The 24,232-nt window shown below is 37.8% G+C and overlaps 1 protein-coding gene and 1 pseudogene across 2 annotated transcripts in view; one reads left to right on the top strand and one right to left on the bottom strand.

Annotated features, from left to right (window-relative positions):
- The window catches only part of HEATR5B (HEAT repeat containing 5B), a 99,587-nt gene that overhangs the window by 39,648 nt on the left and 35,707 nt on the right, over positions 1–24,232 (bottom strand). For both annotated transcript variants that reach the window (XR_006960101.1, XM_047067789.1), the window contains exons 19-24: positions 19,902–20,061; positions 17,845–18,034; positions 15,361–15,530; positions 7,900–8,044; positions 2,718–2,957; positions 1,968–2,219 (exon numbers count right to left, since the gene is read on the bottom strand). Coding sequence is in view for 1 of the 2 variants with exons in the window: in XM_047067789.1 (XP_046923745.1) it covers positions 1,968–2,219; positions 2,718–2,957; positions 7,900–8,044; positions 15,361–15,530; positions 17,845–18,034; positions 19,902–20,061 (1,157 nt within the window). In the remaining variant the exon portion in view is untranslated. The remainder of the gene's footprint in view (positions 1–1,967; positions 2,220–2,717; positions 2,958–7,899; positions 8,045–15,360; positions 15,531–17,844; positions 18,035–19,901; positions 20,062–24,232) is intronic.
- On the top strand, positions 21,989–22,485 carry LOC124503211 (peptidyl-prolyl cis-trans isomerase A-like; annotated as a pseudogene).

The following is a 24,232-nucleotide window of genomic DNA, read 5'->3' as shown; positions in this document are numbered from 1 at the left end:
GGATGCACAAAGTCACGGTTGCTATAGAATAAGAACAGAAAATCATAAGGAGCCCAAATGATATGATACGATGAAGGAAGAAGACAAAACAATTAAACGAAAACTAAAAACATAAAAGAAGACTTAAGATCTGCTATGGGGGGCAGAAAACAGTAAAACATTATATCCATGACATAAAGGGAAGCCTTGTGAGGATCTCTGAGAATGCAGGGAAAAAGACAAGATACAAATAATGAGAGAAAAAACAATTAAACACAAAGAAAGGAAAGCCAACTTAAGGATCTTCACCTTTCCTTAAATGTAATATGCATACTTCTGTGCCTTTACAAATTCTCTTACTTTCTTTGCTTATAATAAACCAGTGCGGTAGGCAGAATAATGGTGCTCAAATATTTCTACACCCTAATCCCTACAACCTGTGAATGTTAAAGGGACTTTGTACATGGAGATTATCCCAAATTTAACAGGTGGGCCCAATCTAATCACATGTGCCTTAAAAGCAGAGCACCTCTTCTGGCTGTAGTCAGAGAGAAGTGTGACAACTAAAGGTGGATCACTGAGACAGCCAATGTTGTTGGTTTCGAAGACAGAGAAAGGGGGCCACCAGTCGAGGAATACAGGCAGTTGACAGAAGCTATGAAGAAAACAGACTCCTCTAGAGCTTCCAGAAAGGGATGCAGCCCTGCTGAGACCTTGATTTTAGGCCAGGGAGACTCATGTTGGACTTTCTGACCTACAGAACTATAGGATAGGGCCACTGAATTTGTGGTCTTTTCTTACAGCAGCAATAGAACACTAATACAATCAGCTTCTTCTACCTGCAAAATCTTTTCTCTGTCTTTAAAATCCAGTTTCAAAATCACCTTTTCTGTGAGATCTTCCCTGGCTCTTCAGGAAACGAACACTACTTTTTTTATGTTCCCCAAATACTCCATCATACCACTATGGGACATGTAATTGTTTGAGACAAGCCTTTTTGTCTTCTAGACTAGAAATTCTTCAAGGATGTGGACTCTGTTTTCTTTTTCTTTGTATCCCCAATGTGTAGCAAAGAACAGGATTTGGTAAATATTTGATAAATAATGACAGGAATAAAGACACTGTGCTCATGATAATTGTGCTTTCCTGATAACTGTACCTTCAGATTCACATTCTATACATGGAGTACTGTTTTACCTTTTGTTTTTTAATCCATTTGTGAGCTCTAGTAAACTGAAAGGCATTTAGTAACAACACAAACTGGAAGGCATTTTCATGTACAGACTTCAATATTATTAACATATACAGTTTGTCTTTACATATGTAAGAAACTGACAGGGCAATGAAGAGACAACAAATGACGAGACAGAGTCTATTACTCTCTTACTGCCCTCAGCTTCTCTGATTCTCATTTGTAAAATGAGGATATTGGATGCGATGATTTCTTTGCAAACTCCCTATAATATCGGATCCAGGGAATTATGGGATATAAAAAAGGTCATAAAATATAAAAAAGTGACAGGTCTCAGTAACCAACAATTTTCACTTTTTTAAAACTACCTAGCAGCATTTCTGAAATCTGAGAGTTTGAGTTGAATTGAATGATAGCACTCATGAATTCTGACATTCTCCATGGCTGGGGACTGCAAAATTCACTTTGCTTATGCACCTTAAAGCGTTGCTCTATCTTTTACATTGAAGTGCTAAAACTAGGACAAGGTACAAAGGATATGTAAGTTACTGTCATTATTACCCTGAGGGGACATGATTAAGATACATCTACCTTAAGATAGGTAGACATATACCTTTGAACCACTTTCTTCAACTTATCTTCCAAATACAAAGCAGAAGATGGGTAGTATGTTTAGGGGACAGAAAACAAAGGTAAAAGGCACATGAATGCAAGACATGAAAGGCAAAATCTAAAGCATGTTACCTAGCAGCAAAATATCTCAAACCTATAGAAGAAGTACTGATTTTAAATTTACTTGTAGGGTTTCGTAGTTTAGCAGAACGTGCCATCGCAAGATCAAAGTGGGCCTGGTCCGCATTCTCACACAAATTGATGATTCGGCACAGGCAATCGGCAGCGAACACCCGAGTGGCCCAGCGAGGTGCCACGAAGGGCTTTGATTTATCTTCTTCGCCTAGTGTGGTGAACATGGTATCGTCATCCATTTCATCTTTCTTCTCAGATTCCTCATCTTTTCCACTACTTAAGGGAGTTGCAGTGCTCATATCTATAACAAAAAACAGCATATTATGACAAATTTCCATATAGCAAAAATGATGTTATAGAACTTGCATTCATGTTAGAAGATTGTTAATAAAAAAGGACTAAATTCTCATTCCTTTGAAAACAGTAGAATTGGTAAGTTAAAAAAAAAAAAAACAATCAGAAACCAAGCAAAGGGTAACATAAAAGCCTTTTACATATTTCACTAGTTTTACATACTATGTTGAACTATGGAGTAACTGGGGGTTTTCATACATGAAAATTTAGTTTGAATTTAGCTGTTTCCCCCAAATCAAAGAAAGCATATTACTTTGTAATGTAATTTAACCTTCAACATTTATATAGGGATTTATAGATTAAAATGTATTAGTATTTTTAAATGCAAGCTCAAATTTAAATCTATGTATCTATATATCTTTTTATGTATCTGTATCCATATATTTACACATACAAATGTATATGAGAGGGAAAATATTCACTATTTCATATATTTAATACATACCACTAGAAGCTGCCAGGACATCTTTACAAAGCATTAGCCAATGCGAAAGTTTTTCTACAGCCAGTGATGACAGCATATGCCCCAAAGTATCGTGAATATCAGAACATAATTTTCTATCTGTCTCCCGGTCTAGCATTCCAAAAAGAAGCCCTTCAAGACCAGTTTCTGTTATATTAACACCTTGGTGCCGGCAATGGATATCACTTCGAGAACTAACTCCAGGTGCAAAAGGACTGACATCTGAAAAGCAAATTTTATAAATGAACTTGTACTGGATTTTGTTGTACACTAGAGGTAACAATTACGTTAAATACCAACGCTTACATGTAAATTCAGGATTACAACAAAACAAGCTAGCTACACATACAATTTATGTTCTCCAGTTTACATACATATCCTTAGGTTTAGAATTTAATCTGACAATAAATCTGATCTTTAAGACTGATTATTCTGAGGTAGTTTAAACAAATCTCCAGGGAATGCTAAATAGATATATATTTCACGTAAAAAAGAAAAAGTGTGGGAAAGAGATATATTTCTAGGTAGATTGAATTTAATGGCCTAAAAAATAATTACTGCTATATTTGTTGGAAGAACAAATTGAAATTCATTCAGTCTTATAGTTCAGATTTTTAAAAATCTGGCTTTATAAAGCCAGAACACAAATCATAAATGGATTATATGCTACACGAACACTTAAAAACTGGGATAGTCCTTTCCAAGAAACATACAATCCAAAAGTAATACTGAATGGCGAGATGGATAAAATAGGTGAAGGGGATTAGGAGGCACAAACTTCAAGCTATAAAGTAAGTCACAGGGATGAAAAGTACAAACAAGGAATACAGTCAACAGTATTGTAATAATGTCATATGATGACAGATGGCGACTACACTTATCATGGTGAGCACTTCATCATGTACAGAATTGTGGATCTCTATGTTGTATCCCTGAAACTAACATAACATTGTATGTTACTTACACTTCAACTAAAAAAGCAATATTATTATAAGATAGTAAATGTCTTGCTTTATCTGAAAATCTTTTTGTTCTTATAAACAGCAAAACTTGTACAACAGGTAGCCTTAAGAATGAACACCGTGGGGGTACCCAGGTGGTTCAGTCGGTTAAGCATCCGACTTTGGCTCAGGTCATGATGCCATGGTCTGTGAGTTCAAGCCCTGCGTCAGGCTCTGTGCTCACAGCTCGGAGCCTGGAGCCTGCTTGGGATTGTGTGTGTGTCTCTCTCTCTGCCCCTCCCCTGCTCATGCTCTGTCTCTATCTCAAGAATAAATAAACATTAAAAAAAATAATAATAATGAATACTGTGAGCTCCGAAGTCTAAAGTCCTCTGAACCTTGAAGAGAGTGAGACAGATGGATGGAAACTGAAAAGTGACTCTTTTAGTTGACTCACTCCAAAGACAAATGAGGGGTGTCTGCAGAAAACAGCCACAATGAAAGGAATTCAGACAGTAGGAAAAGTCAAAAGAAAAGGTTCCAAGGAAAGAGAACATTAGTGAGAAATTAGACACAGAAGCTTAATTTTCACTTAGCAGCAGGTAATATGTTCCCATATCAGGAATTATACTTCTATAACATGAATTTCCATAGCTACATAGCAAACCACTGAATTAAGAGAACATTGATTAATTCATTGAGGATGAATTCCTAAAAGGGGAATTGCTAGGTCAAAGGGTAAGCTGACAAAAAATACTGACAAATCCAAAAAATTTGTATGACTTTACATTTCTTCCTATCTGCAGTGTAAGACATTTGTCTTCTATTCATACCTCTCCCAACGCTAGTTATAATCATTATTTTTAATCTGGTCAGTTTCATAAAAGAAAAATGCTATCTTATTATTGCACTGACTTATAACTTAATTATTATTTAATCACTGGAGGTTGAAAATATTTCCTATGTTGATACTTGTTCTTTGATAAAACATGTTTCTTATGCTCTCATGATTTCTGTAGATGCAAAAGACAGTTAACATAGCAGGCCTGAGAATACTTAGTAAGGCCTGATATTCAGGTTAGCCCTCTGTTAGCATCTGAGAGAACTGGGTTTCAGGAGGGTTCCCACCATTTCCTGGTAAAAGTGGCTCACTATGCTTAACCTGTTTGTACAAACAGTATGGTTTATGCCAAACATCTGCCTGACTTTTGAACATCTGGGCTTTTGAAACATGCTAGGCAGACATACCCTGTCAACCAGTGCCCAATAAAAACCTTGGGGACTGAGTCTTGAGAAGATTCCCTGGTAGACATTTCGTGTGTGTTGTCAAAACAGATTGTTGGGGAGTCAAGCAGCTCCTGTGTGACTTCATGGGGCAGGGGCGCTTGGAAACCTGAGCCTGGTTTGCTCCAGACTTCACCCCAAGTACCTTTTCCCTCTGCAAATTTTGCTTTGTATCCAGTTGCTGTAATAAACCATAGCCATAAGCACGACTATATGCTAAGTCCTCCTACTGCATCATCAAATGTGGGGTGGTCTTAGGACCCCCAACACACTAAGCTTTTAAGCTTTAAAAATATTAAAACAGGGGCGCCTGGGTGGCTCAGTTGGTTGAGTGTCTGGCTTCAGCCCAGGACATGATCTCGCGGTCCGTGAGTTCGAGCCCTGCGTTGGACTCTATGCTGACAGCTAGGAGCCTGGAGCCTGCTTCTTGTTCTGTGTCTCCCTCTCTCTTCCCCTCCCCTGCTCATGCTCTGCCTCTTTCTCTCTCTCAAAAATAAATAAACATTAAAAAATTAAAAATTTTAAAACATAAATATACACACTTCAATAAATAAAGCAATAAATATATTTTGCAAATATTTCCCCCTCTTAGTTTGTCTTTCAACTTCAATGATGGTGGCTGAATGTAAACGTTTTAAAATTTTGTATCTTGGGCAGCCATGGTGGGTCAAGAGGATCGGTACTGTGGGAGGTTCAGCAGGACTGAGCGAACTGGGAGTATACTGAGGTCATCAGCAGCAGCATCAACAAATTGTGGACTTTCTCAACTCATTCGATACATCTTGTTGTTCAAGACTTGCAACACTAAACGAGAAACTGACAGCCTTTGAACAGAGACTAGAGTACACTGAAGCACGGGTGACAAAAGGTGAGACCTAGCACCGTGCCATGCTGCTGCTGGGAGGCGTACCTGGGAAAGGCCCCAGCAGCCTCCGCTCCTTCCTCTCTCCTTAAAGAGCAACAGGGCTTATTCTGGTTTTACTTTTTTCCAAAGCGTGGCTTTGGGCCCTGCCACATACGTTGGTGTGTGATGTGGTGTGTGGGAAGAAGTCCAGGGGCACTCTCAGAAACAACATTAGGCATTTTACCTTGTAAGTAACCATTTTGTAGAACTGTTTGTCAATGCATTTGAGGCCGTGCAGAGCCAAACGCCTGGGACTCTTTGTTAAGGTCCTCCACCTCCTTTTCTCTCTCTCTCTCTCAGACTTTCCTTATAGCTCCCATTGCCTCTGCATTGGTTCTATAAACAGTCTTTGTCTCCTTTCCACCTTTGGAGGGGAGGGGGATGGAGTGGAGTGGTGCTGGCTGAGAATACTTATGCCCTGGCAAGGTGGCCACCAGAGAATGTTGTTGGTAACCCATCAGTTTCTTGTCCTTTTGGGGAGGTCGAGGCCAGGCCCCCACTTGGCTTGAAGGGACATTTTCAGAATTTTCTTTCTGTCACTTGGGGTGTCTTTGCCTCTCATATTTCTCTAGTAAACTCCTCAATTTTTAAAAAAGATAAAAATAAAAAAATTAAAATAAAATTTTATATCTTATTCAGGAATATTCTGTAATTACTTTTGGTTCTATGTTTTCTCTCTTAAAAGCAATAATGTTTATTGTATAGCTTCTTTCACATTTCTACAATACAGTATATTTGTTAATAGAGCTCCTACACTATGCTAAAATTGAAGATATTTTAGTATCTTGCTTCTTAGTACCCAAGCAACTTCTATGCCTTTGAAAGCTCTTGTAAGTAAAAATTTTTCTCTCACAATAAGGAAATATCTGTCAATTAAGCTCTGAAAAAGTTCCCAAGCAACCAATCCCTAGGGACCAGAAGACCAAGTATGAAATTCAAGTTATAAATAAAACCCCCCCAAAAACAGAAAGAATTGAAGAAAGCAAAGATCTACCTTTTGCTACCCAAACATGTACTGACATTTCTTGTTTTATTGGTTACTCTAGCTTTACCTTCTTGAGGAAAAGTTGCATCACTTTTTAAAAGGGACCAAAGCTTTCAGGTACCCCCCAAATAGATCACTGCTCTTTCCAGAAGTCTATCAGTGATACTGAGCAACATCCTTAGAGTTAGTTATCCTTTATATATAGCTAAATCATCCTCAAGGCATGGCACAAGTATCTTGATATTAAATGCTGTTTAGCTCCAAACCTTAAAAAAGGTAAAAGTGTAAAATTACCAAGAAAACCATACTGGAATTTTTTGGGGCATGTGGGTGGCTCTGTCAGTTAAGCATCTGATTCTTGATTTCAGCTCGGTCATGATCTCAGAGTTGTGGGATCAAGCCCCATGTCGGGCTCAGTGCTGAGCGTGGAGCCTGCTTGGGATTCTCTCTCTTCTCTCTCTGCCCCTCCCCTGCTTATGCTGTCTCTGTCTCTGTCTCTCTCTGTCTCTCTCTCTCTCTGTCTCTCTCTCTCTCTCTCTCAAAAAAATCAATAAACATTTATGGGGTGCCTGGGTGGCTCAGTCAGTTGAGCATCTGACTTTGGCTCAGGTCATGATCTCACGGCTTATGGGTTCGAGCCCTGCATCAGCCTCTGCCCTGACAGCTCGGAGCCTGGAGCCTGCTTCAGATTCTATGTCTCCCTCTCTCTCTCTCTGCCCTTCTCCCACTTGCTCTCTCTCTCTCTAAAAAATAAATAAAAACATGAAAAAAATTATAAATAAATAAACATTAAAAAAATCTTTCTAAAAACTACACTGGAGGTGTTTTCTAAGTGATAATGGTTTTATTTTATTATTATTATTTATTTATTATTATTATTATTTATATTATTATTAATTATATATATTATTATTATTTATTTATTATTATTATTATAAGGACAGGAAGAATGACAATCCTTGAAAGCAAAAATGTTACTTAAAGAGCAATACTCCTGTGAAATGGTTAAGTATTTAAACAAAAAGAATAATGACCGATAAGGTAACTTACTAGTACCACTGCTCTCCTTGTCGCCTGCATTTTTGGCTAGGCTCATGGCATATTCACAGACTTCCGCAGCTTCTCTTTGGGCGAGCTGCCGGAGACAAGCCACGGCTGCGCGTCGAAGCAGCAAATGGGAACTACATAAGTGAACCTGTAAACCATAACATATTAGACAATTTTTTTTAAAAACACTGCGATCTCATTTACCTAATGAATATATATTAACACTTTACTTGGGAAGAGGCTCTTCGTTGAACAATATCAGTTGTTAAATATATAGCCAAATAAATGGCCTTTTGGAAAAATAATAATACCAAAAAGCATATAAGGAATATTTTAGTGGCCAAAATAACTGTCCCAAGACCTGGTCACTAAAGACCATACAATATACTTACATAAAAATCCAGATGGATCTCTTGCACGTCTTATTTTACACACGGTCCTACTAAATGTTGTCATCCAAAATTTTTAACTGCAGGGGTGCCTGAGTAGCTCAGTCGGTTAAGCATCCGACTTCGGCTCAGGTCATGATCTCATGGTTCGTGGGTTCGAGCCCCGCATTGGGCTCTGTGCTGATAGCTCAGAGCCCAGAGCCTGTTTCAGATTCTGAGTCTCCCTCTCTCTATGCCCCTCCCCCACTCATGCTGTGTCTCCGTCTCAAAAATAAACATAAAAAAAATTTAAAAATTGTTAAGTGCATAAAGATTATATGTAGTCAATGAAAAGTTAGCAAGGAATGAAAGCAAAGAAGTGTTGTTTATTAAAATAAAAAAAAATCAAGCCAATATTTACACCTGGAAAAAATTCCAAAATGGGCCCTTTTGGAAAAGAATTGTTTTTCATCTCAAAAGATCCTGAAAGACATTGAAAGAATCAATGTAGCACACTTCAATACATGAAGTATAAGACACAGCATAACATGATGATTAAGAGCTTGTGCTCTGATAGCTAGACTGGGTTTGAATCTTGGTTGTCATTTACTTCTGTGTGACCTTCGACTAGTTACTTAACCTCTCTGTGCCTTGTTTGTCCATATGCAAAATGTGGAGAGTAATTCTTTGCAGGAATATAGTGAAAATAAAATAAGTTAACACAAGTATTTTGCTTAGAACAATGATTGACATACTTACTCAATACAGATTAGTTATTACTATAAAGCTGATTCACCAAGAAAATATTAAATTAGGTCCCATGAGCTACTTCTTAAGCAAGGAGATAAGAAATGTAAGTAATATATGTTAGTAAAAAATCTCATCCAGAAATAGTGAAAGGGGGAATAATTATATGGAATACACCACCCCTTCACAATGCTAGATAGTATATTTTTATACTACCAATATAGCATTTTTAATTCCAGATATATTTGCATAAAATTCATAGCCCGTGAAACATATACCAAGTATTTAAAATATCTATCTATCTATCTATCTATATACATACATATAGATATATATAACTGAGGAGAGAAAACCTGACAGATTTCTTACAATAAAATGTTTTATTCACTCCATTTCCTTAAAATTAAGACATTTTGGAACTTTCAAATATCCTCTAATTAGAAAGCTTAAGCATGGTCACATGAGATGTGAAGAACAAGTCACTTAGTCTCTCAGAGTTTCTGCCTTTTCATGTGTACATTGGGGACAATACCCACCCTACCTTACATGATTGTGGTAAAAATCAAATGATTAAATATATATAAACAGAACATCATAAAAATTTAATTTAGTTGCAACTAAATAGAATTGTAGCTAAGAGGGGTGCCTTGCTGGCTCAGTCTATACACCATGCAACTCTTTATCTTGGGGTCGTGAGTTCAAGCCCCATATTGGGCACAGAGTTTATGTAAAAAAATTTTTTTAATATTAAAAAAAAAGAATTGTAGCTAAGAAAATACATTCAACAAATGTTGATTGGGAGAGCTGAAGAGAAAAAAATAGAACACTTTTGTTTTGTTTTTTTTTTTTTAATTTTTTTTTTTTCAACGTTTATTTATTTTTGGGACAGAGAGAGACAGAGCATGAACGGGGGAGGGGCAGAGAGAGAGGGAGACACAGAATGGGAAACAGGCTCCAGGCTCTGAGCCATCAGCCCAGAGCCCGACGCGGGGCTCGAACTCACGGACTGCGAGATCGTGACCTGGCTGAAGTCGGACGCTTAACCGACTGCGCCACCCAGGCGCCCACACTTTTGTTTTCAAAGTACTTTGAATACTCCATTTTAATGATTCTGAGGCATATATATTTTTTTCCATTTTAACATCTCTAGTATTAGAGATGCAAATTACAATCGATGGTGTCTTACAGTCACTGTAAATCAGGTAAAACAAAGACATATTTGTTTGAATAAATATTTGATAAAAATATGTGGCTTCCTAATGTCCCTCCCTAGCTCCTTAGAGATAATGACAATCTATAGTGACATCTATCATTATAGTTTCATTTAGCCTGCTCTTGAACATTATATAAATGGAACTATGTAGTGTGCTCTTATGTCCGACTTCTCAGAAATTTATCTGTGAGATTCATCCAAGTAACTATATTTCAGTTTGTTTTTATTGCTGTGTAGTGTTCTGTTGAATATTATATCACTATTTATCCACTGCTCACTGGTAGACATATAGGTCATTTCTGGGTTTTGGCTATTTTGAATAACCAATCAATGAACATTCCTGCACATGTATTTTGGCACACATATGCATGTATTTCTTTCAGCTATTTACTTAAGACTGAAGTTGCTGGGGGCACCTGGATGGCTCAGTTGGTTAAGTGTCTACTTTTTTTTTTTTTAATGTTTATTTTTGAGAGAGAAACAGCGCAAGAGAGCGCGCACGCATGCATGCATGCATGAGTGGAGCAGGGGCAGAGAGAGGGACAGAGGATCTGAAGCAGGCTCTGTGTTGACAGCAGCAAGCCCAATATGGGGCTCGAACTCAAGAACCGTGAGATCATGACCTGAGCTGAAGTCAGACACTCAACTGACTGAGCCACGCAGGTGCCCCAAAGCGTCCTACTCTTGATTTTAGCTCAGGTCATGATCTCACGGTTCCTGAGATTGAGACCGCATCAGGCTCTGCGTAGACAGCACAGAGTCTGCTTGGTATACTCTCTCTCCCTCTCTCTCTGCCCCTCCCCGCTCACATACTCTCTTTCTCTCAAAATAAATAAATGTAAAAAAAAAAAAAGCCTATAAAAAAAAGAGTGAAGTTTCTGGGTCATAGCATATGCATATATTAAACTAGTTTAGATTATGCCTAATCGTTTTCCAAAGAAACTTTTTTGTCTTATATTTCACGAACTTCAGGAACATTGTGTTGCTTACTCCTACAGTAGACCTCCACCTTTCTATAAAAATGCCTGTTATTTTATACTTTACGTCATCTTGCTATCTCTTGTTGCACCCACCGCATATACATCCTGGACAACTGGACGTCCCCTGCTCTGACACTGATGACCTGGGCATTCAGTTCAAGTCTTTTTCTCACTGACATTTCCTACAACTATCCCAGATGACATCAATGCCTATGCGTGGAATACTTCTGTCAGGACGGGAGAATGAGGAACTGCGGTCACCTGGTAGAAAAGCAGTTGCTTGCCAAGAGGGAAATAACAATACTTCAGAGTGGTGGTTGTTCTTTCAAAGACACATTTTGAATAGTTCTAACATCATACAAATTTTAACACTTGTATATCACTTAAAGATTACTATGGTGAAACTCACCTCTCAATACATTTGCTGAAAAAATAAATCACATTTCATTTGTGTGAGGTATTACACATGGTATCACATAATATTGCCATTTCTGATGGCAATGATTGAGTAGGAATAAACACGAAATTTGTAAAAATCTGAACCGATTTCACTAATTTGGATGAACCCATGTGTGGACTAATTTTCAGTGTTGAAAGATCTGGTATGGAGACAGCACAGGGGCTTTGGCAATGTGGAAACAAGACAACCCCTTGCATGGCCCCTTTTCTCATCGCTACCCTGCCAAGCCACCTCCTTCCAACCAACTACCTGGAATCTCACTACTTAGCCTCTTGGAAGAGGTTCAGGAAAGTGCTCCAACACACCTTGTAATAAAACCCTTGGTGTTCTGCCAAGGGAATCAGTTTGGAGGCTCATTGCACAGCCTGTGGCTTATTGATAACCTCCACTGAGATAAAGAAACTCATGTTATAACTTTACCAGATCCTCTTAAATGTGCTCTATTTCATAAGGTCAATGCCATAGTATAATTATGTTTCAGGAGAAAAAAATGGAGAGAGGAATCAGACAACCTAAAGAATACATGTCTGTGTTTTGTCAGTAACCTACGTTTGTCAGTAACCTAAGCTGTATCACATAACAGAGTCACCTTGTTCAAGAGATGCCATCAATGCCCTCGGAGCTTGGGCATTAAACCATGGTTTTTGGCAGGATGCCATGTATCTTGTTGCAGAATGCAATCAGATATGAACTATTAATCGACTATTTTCTTTGCGGATGTTTTTTGTACGCATTTCATGTGCATCTGGTTTCTGCCCTGCAGCACTCTCAGATTCTGGGATGGTCTAGGACGGATTCACATTCCCCTGGTCTATGGTGAAACAAGAGCAAACCTTATTGCGTCCGTTAAATATACCACATCAGATCTAACAACTAATATGTTGGCCTTTCAGTCCCTTCACCTCATTCTGGGTAACCTCCTCCCCTTTTCTCAGCAATATCCTCCCATGGTTACATCTGTAGCGCCTTTCTTTCTCCTTGTATATCAGCCTCATACTGTCTTTTCCTTCCTCCTTTACTGAAGTGAGAGCTCATAATCTCAGCACTATCTTGTTAGTATCCTTATTTCTTTCATCCTGCTGTCATTTAACTGAACCTGCTTGGCCAAAGTCCAACCATGAATGTACCAAAGCATCTATCTGGCTGCTCAGTGCCTGCGCTCAGTTGATTACAGGTTTTGGAGAAAAATCCTACAAGGTGAACTGCTACCATTACAAATCACACACTGGAGCCAAAAGGGTCACTATTCTCCGCTGAAGCCTTAGTCCTACCACAGAAACTCCTATTTCTCCAGTTAGTTCAATCTCCCACATCCCACTCCTGTCAAATTTCTGGCCCTCTTCTTTGCTCTTTTGTTCATAAAACTTATCTTCCCTTTTACGTGAAAGTAAAAGTCATTGGATGATAACCCCCCAACTTCAAGCCACCAAATCCATAAACTCATCTGTATGTACACTCATCCTCTTCCCCTTTCTTCATGCTGTACCGGGAGAGAGATTCTCTTCCTTGTGCCCTGAGAAGTTTATCCCATTAGAAACCTTGGGTGATTAATTATCTCTCCACTCTCCGTCCCACACCTTAAACTCTCCCACCCTACTGGTTCCATCCCCTCAGCATTTAAACCCTCACATCTCACTACCATAGGAGAAAAAGTCCATCTCCCCCTTGACCTACTGTCCTCAGTCCTCTCCTACAAAGTGAACTTCTGGAAAGAAGTTTCTATTCATATCCCACCATTAGCCCAATGTATTTGGGCTTCCATTGGTACCACTCTGTAAGACGAGCTCTTGCTAAAGCCATCATGTGACAAAAGTCAAAGGACACATTATAGCTCTCATTCTTTTAACAATATGTTATAGCAGCCCACTCCTCTAATCCACTTGGCTTCCGTGAACACTACAAACTCTATTTTTCCTTTAATCACTCAGATTGTTTCATATTTTTCCTGATTCTTTTTCTTTCCCTAAATATTATATGCTGGGTTCCTCATGCAGCACTCTCCCTGGTGATCTTATCTACTTCTGTATTTATTGCCCATCTAAATGCTTATGCCTCCCAAATTTACCTTTCCAACCAGACTTCTCTTTTCTGAGCTCTAGCACATGAAACTAACTAAATGTCTAAAACTGAATTCATTACATCCACCTTTCCCAACCTTCTCCTATTCTGGTGTTACCAATCTCAGAAAATTACATTACTATGCGCAAGTCAGGAACTTGGATTATATCCTTCTCCTTTTTCCTTATAGCCCATTAATCAATGAATTGCACTGATTCTTTCTCTTAAACATCACTCAAATCCATTTATTTTTCTGCATTCTCATTGCTACTAATAGGGAGCAAGTCATTACCATCTCTCTCCTAGACCACCGTATTTCTCTTTTAAAAAAAAATTTTTTTAATGTTTACTTATTTTTGAAACGGGGACAGAGTGTGAGTGGGGAAGTGGCAGACAGAGAGGGAGACACAGAATTCAGAGCAGGCTCCAGGCTCTGAGCTATCAGCACGGAGCTTGACATGGGGCTATGGAACTCATGGACCATGAGATCATGACTGGAGCTGAAGTTGGACGCTTAACCAACTGAGCCACCAGGCGCCCCACTGTAATTTTCAAAGCCAAAAAAGTCCAAAGTTTTACTACATCTAGAAAGTCTGCATGATCTCTCACCTGGCTAACTGTCCAGCTTCATCCTGTGCCTGGGCCCTATCCACCCCTTCTCTCTCAGCCTAACCACACTGACTAAACAGTTTCTTGAATGTATCACACTCCTTCCCATCTTGGGGCCTTTCACATTTTTCTCTCTCCCTAAAAATAAATGCTGTCTATACCAATACCATGCTTTCTCTCAAACTAACTCTTATTTATCACACCTTGAATATCATTTTTTCAGGGAAATCTTTTCTGAATGCCTGGATTCTGACAGGCTCCCCTGTTACATGTTTTCCTATAGCCCTTTCTAGCAATTGTCATATTGGTAAATAATTATTATTGGCCATGTTCCCTTGTAAACTATAAATTTTATATGACAGAAACTTCATCTTGTCTCATCTATAAAATGTATTTCTAGTACTTTGCATAGTACATGACATATGGCAGTTTCTCAATAAGTATTTATTAAGTGAACAGATTAATGACTGTGATGACAGCAACTGCCCCTCAGAAGTTATCAATCAAACTTTAGGAGACAAAATTCTGAATGGGAAAAGCTAAAAATATGATACATCCTTAATCAAGACATAAACAGCTCATCAAAATATTTCTTAAAAGGTGAAAAAGGAAACCAGTAAATAAAACGAACAGTCATAAAATGACTACTGAAGCTGAATCTCTAAGATTCACAATCTAGGAAACTTCCATTTTTTGTTTTGGGTCTAGTTTAATCTTTTGGGAAACAAATCTGGGGCTCTCTAAATAAATCCATGAATGAGGGGTGCCTGGGTGGCTCATTCAGTTGAGCATCTGACTCTTGGTTTCGGCTCAGGTCATGATCTCACGGTTTGGGAGTTCGAGCTCTACGTCTGGCTTGGTGCTGACAGCCTGCTTGGGATTCTCTCTGTCTCTCTCTCTCTCTCTCTCTCTGCCAACCGCACCCCCTCCCCCCACCAGCCGCTTGTGCTGTCTGTGTCCCTCTCAAAATAAATAAACTTTGAAAATATTAAATAAATAAATATATAAACGAAGCAGCTTTATACTTACACACAGGCTAGGAACAAGACTAGATAGGTTGACATGTCGTGGTGCAAACATGTGAAGCTGCTGAAGGCAAGAAATGGCAGCAGCCTGAACAAGGGAATCTGAATGGTCCTGGGTTATGGCACAACCCACCAAACAAGAAGAACGAATGGTGGAAATTGTTGCTCCGTTCCCTAATCGAAAAATACAAGAAAATGCAAAACACAATTATTAGTATTACCAAAAATATTCCTAGAAAACAATTGTCTTCTAAATAACCTCTCTTTCTGATTACTGTACAGTTTTGAAGACAAAAAGTCTACGAAGTCCATAGAAATGATTTCAAAACATGATTGTCTATCAATGACAACAATATATCCCTCCAGGTTTAGCTAGGTTTACATATACTCCTTAGGAAACTATGTTGTCTTTTAAATCCATCATTGTTTTATTTGAAAGAGACAGAAAATTCCTCGTTCTGTTTCTCTGTTCAACCAATATTATCACGACAGTATTTAATAACTTTAAATCGTATTTTCCTAAGAAGATTAATGGAAATTTTTACAGAGATAGGAAAAATAATTGTAGTATTATATACTATCTGTATAAAAATGGCTTAATTGCCGGGGCGCCTGGGTGGCTCAGTTGGTTGAGCGTCCGACTTCAGCTCAGGTCATGATCTCACAATTCATGGTTCAAGCCCCACATCGGGCTCTGTGCTGACAGTTCAGAGCCTGGAGCCTGTTTCGGATTCTGTGCCTCCCTCTCTCTCTACCCCTCCCCCACTCATGCTCTGTCTCTGTCTCTTTTTTTTTTTTTTAATTTTTTTTTTTTAACGTTTTATTTATATTTGAGACAGAGAGAGACAGAGCACGAACAGGGGAGGGGCAGAGAGAGAGGGAGACACAGAATCGGAAGCAGGCTCCAGGCTCTGAGCCATCAGCCCAGAGCCCGACGCGGGGCTTGAACTCACGGACCGCGAGATCGTGACCTGAGCCGAAGTCGGACGCCCAACCGACTGAGCCACCCAGGCGCCCTATCTCTGTCTCTGTCTCTTAAAAAAAAATGAATAAACCTTAAAAAAAAAATGGCTTAATTGCCTAATATAAGTGATTTCAAACTTTTGCCAATGTAAAATAAAAAATAATTTTATAGACATAAGGAAATCATAGGGTCACTTCTAATTTGAAATACACATTGCCTCCTTATCACTGCATTAGAAAGCACTTGGTAAACACCTATGTTTAATCAAAGTTGTATATTTATCCTGTGTATATCCTTATGATAACACTGAAAGAAAGAATTATCAACTTTCTCAAGGAGGACACTGAGTCCAAGAAAAAAGACATGTCTAAATCATGTATTTTCCACTTTCTAGCATTCTTCATCAAGATCTTTTTATTTCGGGGGCGCCTGGGTGGCGCAGTCGGTTAAGCGTCCGACTTCAGCCAGGTCATGATCTCGCGGTCCGTGAGTTCGAGCCCCGCGTCAGGCTCTGGGCTGATGGCTCGGAGCCTGCAGCCTGTTTCCGATTCTGTGTCTCCCTCTCTCTCTGCCCCTCCCCCGTTCATGCTCTGTCTCTCTCTGTCCCAAAAATAAATAAAAACGTTGAAAAAAAAATTATAAAAAAAAAAAAAGATCTTTTTATTTCGGCTTCTTTTTTTAAAATATCTGTCTGGATGGAGGCAACACAGACAGCAGAGTGGTTAAGAATGCATGCAAAGGAAACTGATCTGGGCTTCCCCTCTGGCTCCAACCACTTGCTGGCTATACAAAACTTGGAAAAGTTCTTAACCTCTCCCAGCCTTAGAGTTCCATCTATAAAATGGAGTGATATACCTATCTCAGGATGTTGTCAAAGTTAAATGAGATAATGTGCATAAACATCTTGACCCACTTAAAGCATTTACTGAATGATGGGAAAAAAGTGAAAATTTTGAAAATGGCTGGTACATTCGGGATAAATTCACAGTAATTTTCTGCCTTGTATGTTTCATTCAACCTTTAGTAAAATTATGTCGATGGAATTGTGTGGTTAGAATGCGGGCCTTAGGATCATACCTATCTTCTCTGAGTTTGCTTCCTCACAGAGAAATTACATAATATTATCCCCTTTATTGCAGTGGGTTTTCAAACTTTGATCCTGAGCTTTAGAGTTCAAAGAAAACAGTGAAGCAAAAGTCCATGAAGACAAGTGGATGGCACTCCGGGACACAGGGACTCCACTTTCATCTTGTCTTCATGGGGATCCAGGTAAAATATAATTTGGAAAGGCTGTCTCTGCTCAAAACTTCAAATAACAGTCAGTTATAGGTATGGTGTACGCATTAGATTAAATACCATATGTAAAAAGAAGAGGCACAGGTCTTTGGTAAATAACAAGCATTCAGTACATAGTAATTATTATTATTATTATTGTAAGTTTTCATTTAGCAACATGATAGTGACATGCAGGAAACTGAAAGACAGCAAAGTGTAGTTCCTTTCATTTAAGATGAATTCACTCACCTTGTAGCTCAGGGCCAACCGTAGTTATTATGGCACCCAAACATCTACCCAAACATTGATGAACTTCTGTATGTGAAGGTGGAACAGTCAACAGCAAGGTAAGAACTAGAGATAATGTTGGCTCCACATATCCACGATACATTGGGCCACTAGAATCCACTATAAGAGCGAGTGAATGAAGAGACCATGTCTGGAATGAAATATAATTTCATTTAGTTGTAAGGAATAATTAGAGTATACTGAGCTGATTTTTTTAACTTAAATTTTAGTAACTACTAACATCTTTTTTAAAAGTTTATTTATTTGTTTTGAGAGCGTGCACATGCAAATGGGGTAGGAGGGGGGAGAGAGAGAGAGAGAGAGAGAGAGAGAGAGAGAGAGAATATCTCAGGCAGGATCCGTGCAGTGCAGAGCCCGACACAGGGCTCGATCCCGTGAACCGTTAAGATTATGACCTGAGCCAAAATCAAAAGTTGGGACGTTTAACTGACTGAACTACGCAGATGCTCCTTGAGTTAGGATTCTTAAAACAGAAGACAAATTAAGGAAAACTTAAGAATATCTACTGTACTCTTCTTGTGCAGATATACAGTAGTGCTGAGGGAATGCAATTGATACAAATTATAGTAAAATGTCCTCTCATATAAAAAGAATCATGTAGGGGTGCCTGGATGGCTCAGTTGGTTAAGCCTCCACCTCTTGATTTCAGCTCAGGTCATGATCTTGCAGTTCATCTCGCAGTCTACTGTGAAAACAGAATTTTTTTTTTAAAAAAGTGTAGCACCTAACAAGTAATAAGCTTACTTAACTTTTGTTTCTAACCTTTTTGGGAATTTTGGGCTTTACACAGCTGGAAACTTTTACCAAGAATTCAAAGGCAAACTAAGCCTGTAGACTGGAAGCCTCTACTAGATTTACTGCTTCTTGTCTAACTGTGAAGGAACTAATTTATCAACAAACTAATGGTATGTAGTAATGGCAACTGAATTGTTTCTTCTCCCAACTTACAGTCCCAGTATGAAGCTGGCAAGCTGAAGGCTACTATAGTCATATACTCTTAATATTTTTAGGTGCATCAGTGTATGGTGGCAAATCCTTAGTGTAGTATGTTTTCATACATGTGAAGCTCTTGCCTTTCGTTGTGGTTGTATTTATTTGTATATAAAATGTTTGAGCATAAACAAACAAAAATTCCAGGAGAACACTTGAAAATTCAACCAAAAAACCCAGACTTTGACTGGTGTCTGAGTGGGAAGAGAGACAGGATAGCCATTAAAACAAACTTGATCAACTCAGCAAATGTGGAGCGCCTGGGTGGCTCATTTGGTTAAGGGTCTGACTTCAGGTCATGATCTCAGTTTGTGGGTTCGAGCCCTGTGTTGGGCTCTGTGCTGACAGCTTGGAGCCTGGAGCCTGCTTTGGATTCTGTGTCTCCCTCTCTCCCTGCCCTTCCCCTGCTCTTGCTCTCTCTCAAAAACAACAACAACAACAACAACAACAACAACAACAAAAACTTAGCAAATGTAAGGAAATGCAAAAAAAGAGGAAACAAGTACAAAAGATAGTAAATTAATAAAAAGAAACTATATTTCGAGAAATATATGTGAATGGGTTAAATTCCCAGAATAAGACAGATTTTTTTTTTTAATTTTTTTTTTCAACGTTTATTTATTTTTGGGACAGAGAGAGACAGAGCATGAACGGGCGAGGGGCAGAGAGAGAGGGAGACACAGAATCGGAAACAGGCTCCAGGCTCCGAGCCATCAGCCCAGAGCCCGACGCGGGGCTCGAACTCACGGACCGCGAGATCGTGACCTGGCTGAAGTCGGACGCTTAACCGACTGCGCCACCCAGGCGCCCCCAGAATAAGACAGATTTAAGACTAGGTTAAAATACAAATTCCTGTTCTACAGTTTTACAAATAGAACTCGTAAAACAAAGACCCTAGTAACATTTTTCCAAACAAATTATAAGAATCATTACTATTTTATAAAACAAATGATGGTCCTAAAAATATTATTTTAAAATGTCATAATGAAACAAAATCAGCATTATACCTGGACTTCAGAGGATGTTCCATCTTGTGCTAGAGCCAATAAAATGCTGACACTGGTTTTCAGATGTTGTCCTGAGCCGATACCACCAACATAACGATGCAAGCAACCCAGAGCCAATGAGTGCCCAGTTCTGGATACAACATCTCGGGCTGATTTCAACCTGGGAAAATAATTATATGCTTCAGGGACTGGCCTTTCTATTTCCCTATGACAATAACAAGCTCATTATGAGTCACACCATAAACAGGATTTATTGTGGAAATCAGAAAAGACTACAATCATGATTACTTCTTTATCCACTCCCTACCAAGAGTCAGAGATTAATTTAAAATGGTTGGCTAAAGTCACATATTTCATTTTAATTTCAGAGAAAATCTGAAAGAAGAATCACAACTTCTCAGTTTTTAACATTTATTATTCCTTGAAAAGTTAAGAATCATTTGAAACATATTTTTATTATTGGTGTTTTAAATAAACACGAATTGCTTTTATAACTGGTTTTAAAAATCTAAAAATTTAGATTACAGAAATTACAAAATTACAGAAAATGTTAACTTAAGAAATTCTCTATAATTATGATCTGAACCTCTTTAACATGCATCAGTCTTTTTCTTTGTGAAATATATCTAATGAATTAAAAAATATAAAAAGAAGATATTGCAGATTACTTAAAAAATAAGCTTTATTGAGATATATTTATATAAAATAAAATTCACCAATGGTAATTCTTTTCAAGTATCCATAGAACATTTACCAAGATAGATAATTAATTGAGCCAATAAGGAAATAAAACATATCAGAATTTATGGTATGCAGCTAAAGTGTGTATCAAGGTGAATTTATAGCATCAAAATCCTTGTATTAGAAAATAAGGTTTTAAATGAATTATCTAAACCTCCACCTTCAGAATCTAGAAAGAGAAAAGTAAACTGAACTGAAGGTAAGCATAATGAAGCAAGTTATAAAAATAAAGCAGAAATCAGTGGAAGAGAAAATGGAAAGACAACAGAAAAACTCAATGAAATCCAAACCTGATTTTTTTAAAAAAGAATTATGAGAATAAGGAGAATAAGGGGAGAGAGAGAGAGAGAGAGAGAGAGAGAGAGAGAAAGGCAGAATGTATATTGCTTCTTTTGTAAAGTATTCTACAAATGTCAGTAGGCCAAGCTAGATGACAGCATTGGTAAAATCTACCTTTTTAATAATCGGAGTGTCTGTTCTATTAGTTACTGAGACAGGAATGCTGAGATCACCAAATATAATTTTAGACTTGTCTATTTTACTTTCACTTCTATTAGGTTTTGTTCCATGTATTTTAAAACTATATCATAAGATACATATACATTGAGAATTGCTATGTATTCTTGGGGGGAATTGGTCTTCTTATGATTATGAAAGCTCTCATTTATTCTGGTAACAATTTTTGTTACAAAATCTACTTTTTCTGATAATAACAGAGCCACTCTAGCTTCCTTTGAGTTAGTGTTTTCCTGGTATATTATCCCTATCCTTTTACTTTTAACCTATTTCTTTCTTTAAAGTTAAAGGGGTTTCTTGTAGATAGCATTCAGTTAGATTTTGCTTTTTATCCAATATGACAAATTCTAACTTTTACTTGTAATGTTTAGACTATTTATATTTAATGTAATTATCAGCAGGTTGGGTTTAAGTCTCCCATATTGCTATTCATGCTCTGTCACATCAGTTTGTTTCTTTTTCCTTCTTTCCATCTTCTTTTGGATTTAGTATTTTTTATGATTCCATTTTATCTCCACTATTGGTTTATTAGTTATACATTTTTGTTTTTCAGTAGGATCTCTGGAGTTTACATTATACATTTCTAACTCTTATGATATACCTTCAAAGAATATTATATTCTTTCATGTATATTGTACACAGAGTATGCCACCATTTCCTCTTCCCATTCTTTGCACTGCTGTCATGTATTTTTACTTCTCTGTTAAAATCCTACCATACATTATCATTTTTGCATGAAAGGGTCAATTATCTTCCCAAGGCATTTAAAAAATGCGACTAAAAATAGCTTGCAAACTCTGTTGCCCAGGAGCTGCCTGTGCCACTCAGCCATGGTCAACTCCACCATGTTCTTCAGCATCGCCATGGATGGTAAGCCCCTGGGATGTGTCACCTTGGAGCTGTCTGCAGACAACGTTTGAAAAACAGTAGAAAATTTTTATGCTCTGAGCACTGGGAAGAAAAGATTTGGTTATACAAGTTCCTGCTTTCATGGGATTATTCTGGGATTTATGTGTCAGGGCGGTGACTTGGCATACCATAATGGCACTGGTGGCAAGTCCATCAATGGGGAGAAATTTGATGATGAGTATTTTATCCTGAAGCATAGGGGTCCTGGAATCTTGTCCATGGCAAATGATGGACCCAACACAACAGTTCACAGTTTTTTCATCCGCATTGCCAAGAGTAAGTGGTTGGATGGCAAGTATGCGGTCTCTGGCAAGTGAAAGAGGACATGAATATTGTGGAAGCCACAGAGCGCTTTGGGTCCAGGAATGGCAAGACCAGAAAGAAGATCACCATTGCTGACTGTGGACAAATCTATTAAATTTGACTTGTGTTTTATCTTAACTACCAGACCATTCCTGCTGTAGCTCAAGAGAGCACTCCTTTGCCCTTGTCTGCTCTCGCTGTAAACTTTGTATCTCGCTGCAGTTCTGTGGGTTCCATAATTTCCTTATTCCCCTCCAAGTTTAGCTGGATTGCAGAGTTAAATTTATGATTATGAAATAAAAACTAAACAATAACTAAAAGTAAAATATAATAAAAAATAAATGAGAATAAAATAATAGGTCATTTTAAAACAGACATATAAAGAATAAGTCCTTATATTTATCTACATACCTACCACTCTTGGCACTCTTCACTTCTGTATGTTACACTCAAATTTTCATCTACTGTCATCTTTTTTTTTTTCCAAAAAGCTTCTTTTAACACTTCTTATGGTACACTGTGTAAGCAATGAATTTCCCAACTTTTCACAGTCTTAAAGTCTTTATTAAAACTTCAGTTTTAAAAAAGTATTTTCACTGGCTATAAAGTTCTAGGTCACTCTACTGCCTTTTGCTTGCATAGTTTATAATCAGAAGCCTGCTGAAATTGTTATCTTTGTTCCTCTGCGTGATGTCTTCCCCCAACTGGCTGCTTTTATGACATTCTCTTTATCACTGGCTTTATGAAATTTGACTATGCTATGCTTTTCTTTTGTCTTTATTCCACCTCAGGTTTGTTGTGGTTATTGGATGTGTAAAACTCCTATTTTACCTATTATTAACAGAGCACAAATCATTAAACAGGTAAGACTGGTCGTATATTTTAAAAAATCTTTAATGGAAGTTGGATTTCAGAATCAATGACATACTTGGAAAAGCAAAACTGATCTATTGTTAGAAAATGGTAAAAGTCATCCTACAGAAGATCAAGTGTCAGGGACTATTTTATCTTCTGCTTGCTCATATTATCCTTAGTGATTCAAACAACACACTGGGGCATTACCCTATAACCAAATTGTTGCTCACGTCTGAAGACAGGGAAAAGCCATTCTCATATAACCAAGAATTCAGAAAATACTTTTTATTCAGAACTACTGCTTCACAACCATTGCTTCCCCCCCACCTCTCTCGTTAAAGATAATGGCCTAGTTTGGTATAATTAGTACTCAAAATACACAGTGGTTAATTTACATAACTCAAGTATCAGTTCTTGACCACACTTGATTTTCAACTTGTCTACTTTAAGTACTTGATTAACAACCAACCAAGAGTCACTAATAACGGCATCATCTTAATCATACTTATTTGGAACTCTGAGATCACTCTTTTTAATTAATATGCAAAGAAATCCTTAAAACCTAACACCAACTTTTCCCGTTTCAGGGATAATTTAAAAGATGATAAACTTGCTGGCAGTTATAAAAAGAATGGCTTATTCCAAAAAATGAATAATTAACAAAAAGAGTAATGTAAGGAGCAGAGATAAGAGAAAGGGACTTCCAGAACACGTCTTCAGAGCAGAGTACATATAACTAACTAAGAGAGGTCGTATTAACAATCTGCTTGATTCCATTATGTAATATTCAAAGGCTGAAACCTGACACCTTAAAAGTATCTATAATATTACAACTTTCCCAGGTTCTGGAGTTTAAACAATTACTGTACTGAAAATTAAAATCATTATAAAAAAACACAATATTTTGTCATATGCTATACCATGTGGAAAGCGTATCACCCAGTTAATATAATTATTGACTACTAAAAAGACATCTTTGTCTCTACGAGAAACTTACTTGTCAGTAA

This window comes from Lynx rufus, unplaced genomic scaffold (genome assembly GCF_022079265.1).
Source record: "Lynx rufus isolate CCGP_SWC_20201006 ecotype Redwood Valley unplaced genomic scaffold, mLynRuf1.p SCAF_8, whole genome shotgun sequence".
Classification (NCBI taxonomy): domain Eukaryota; kingdom Metazoa; phylum Chordata; class Mammalia; order Carnivora; family Felidae; genus Lynx; species Lynx rufus.
Note: the sequence above shows the minus strand (reverse complement) of the source record. Positions and strands in the feature narration are given on the sequence as shown.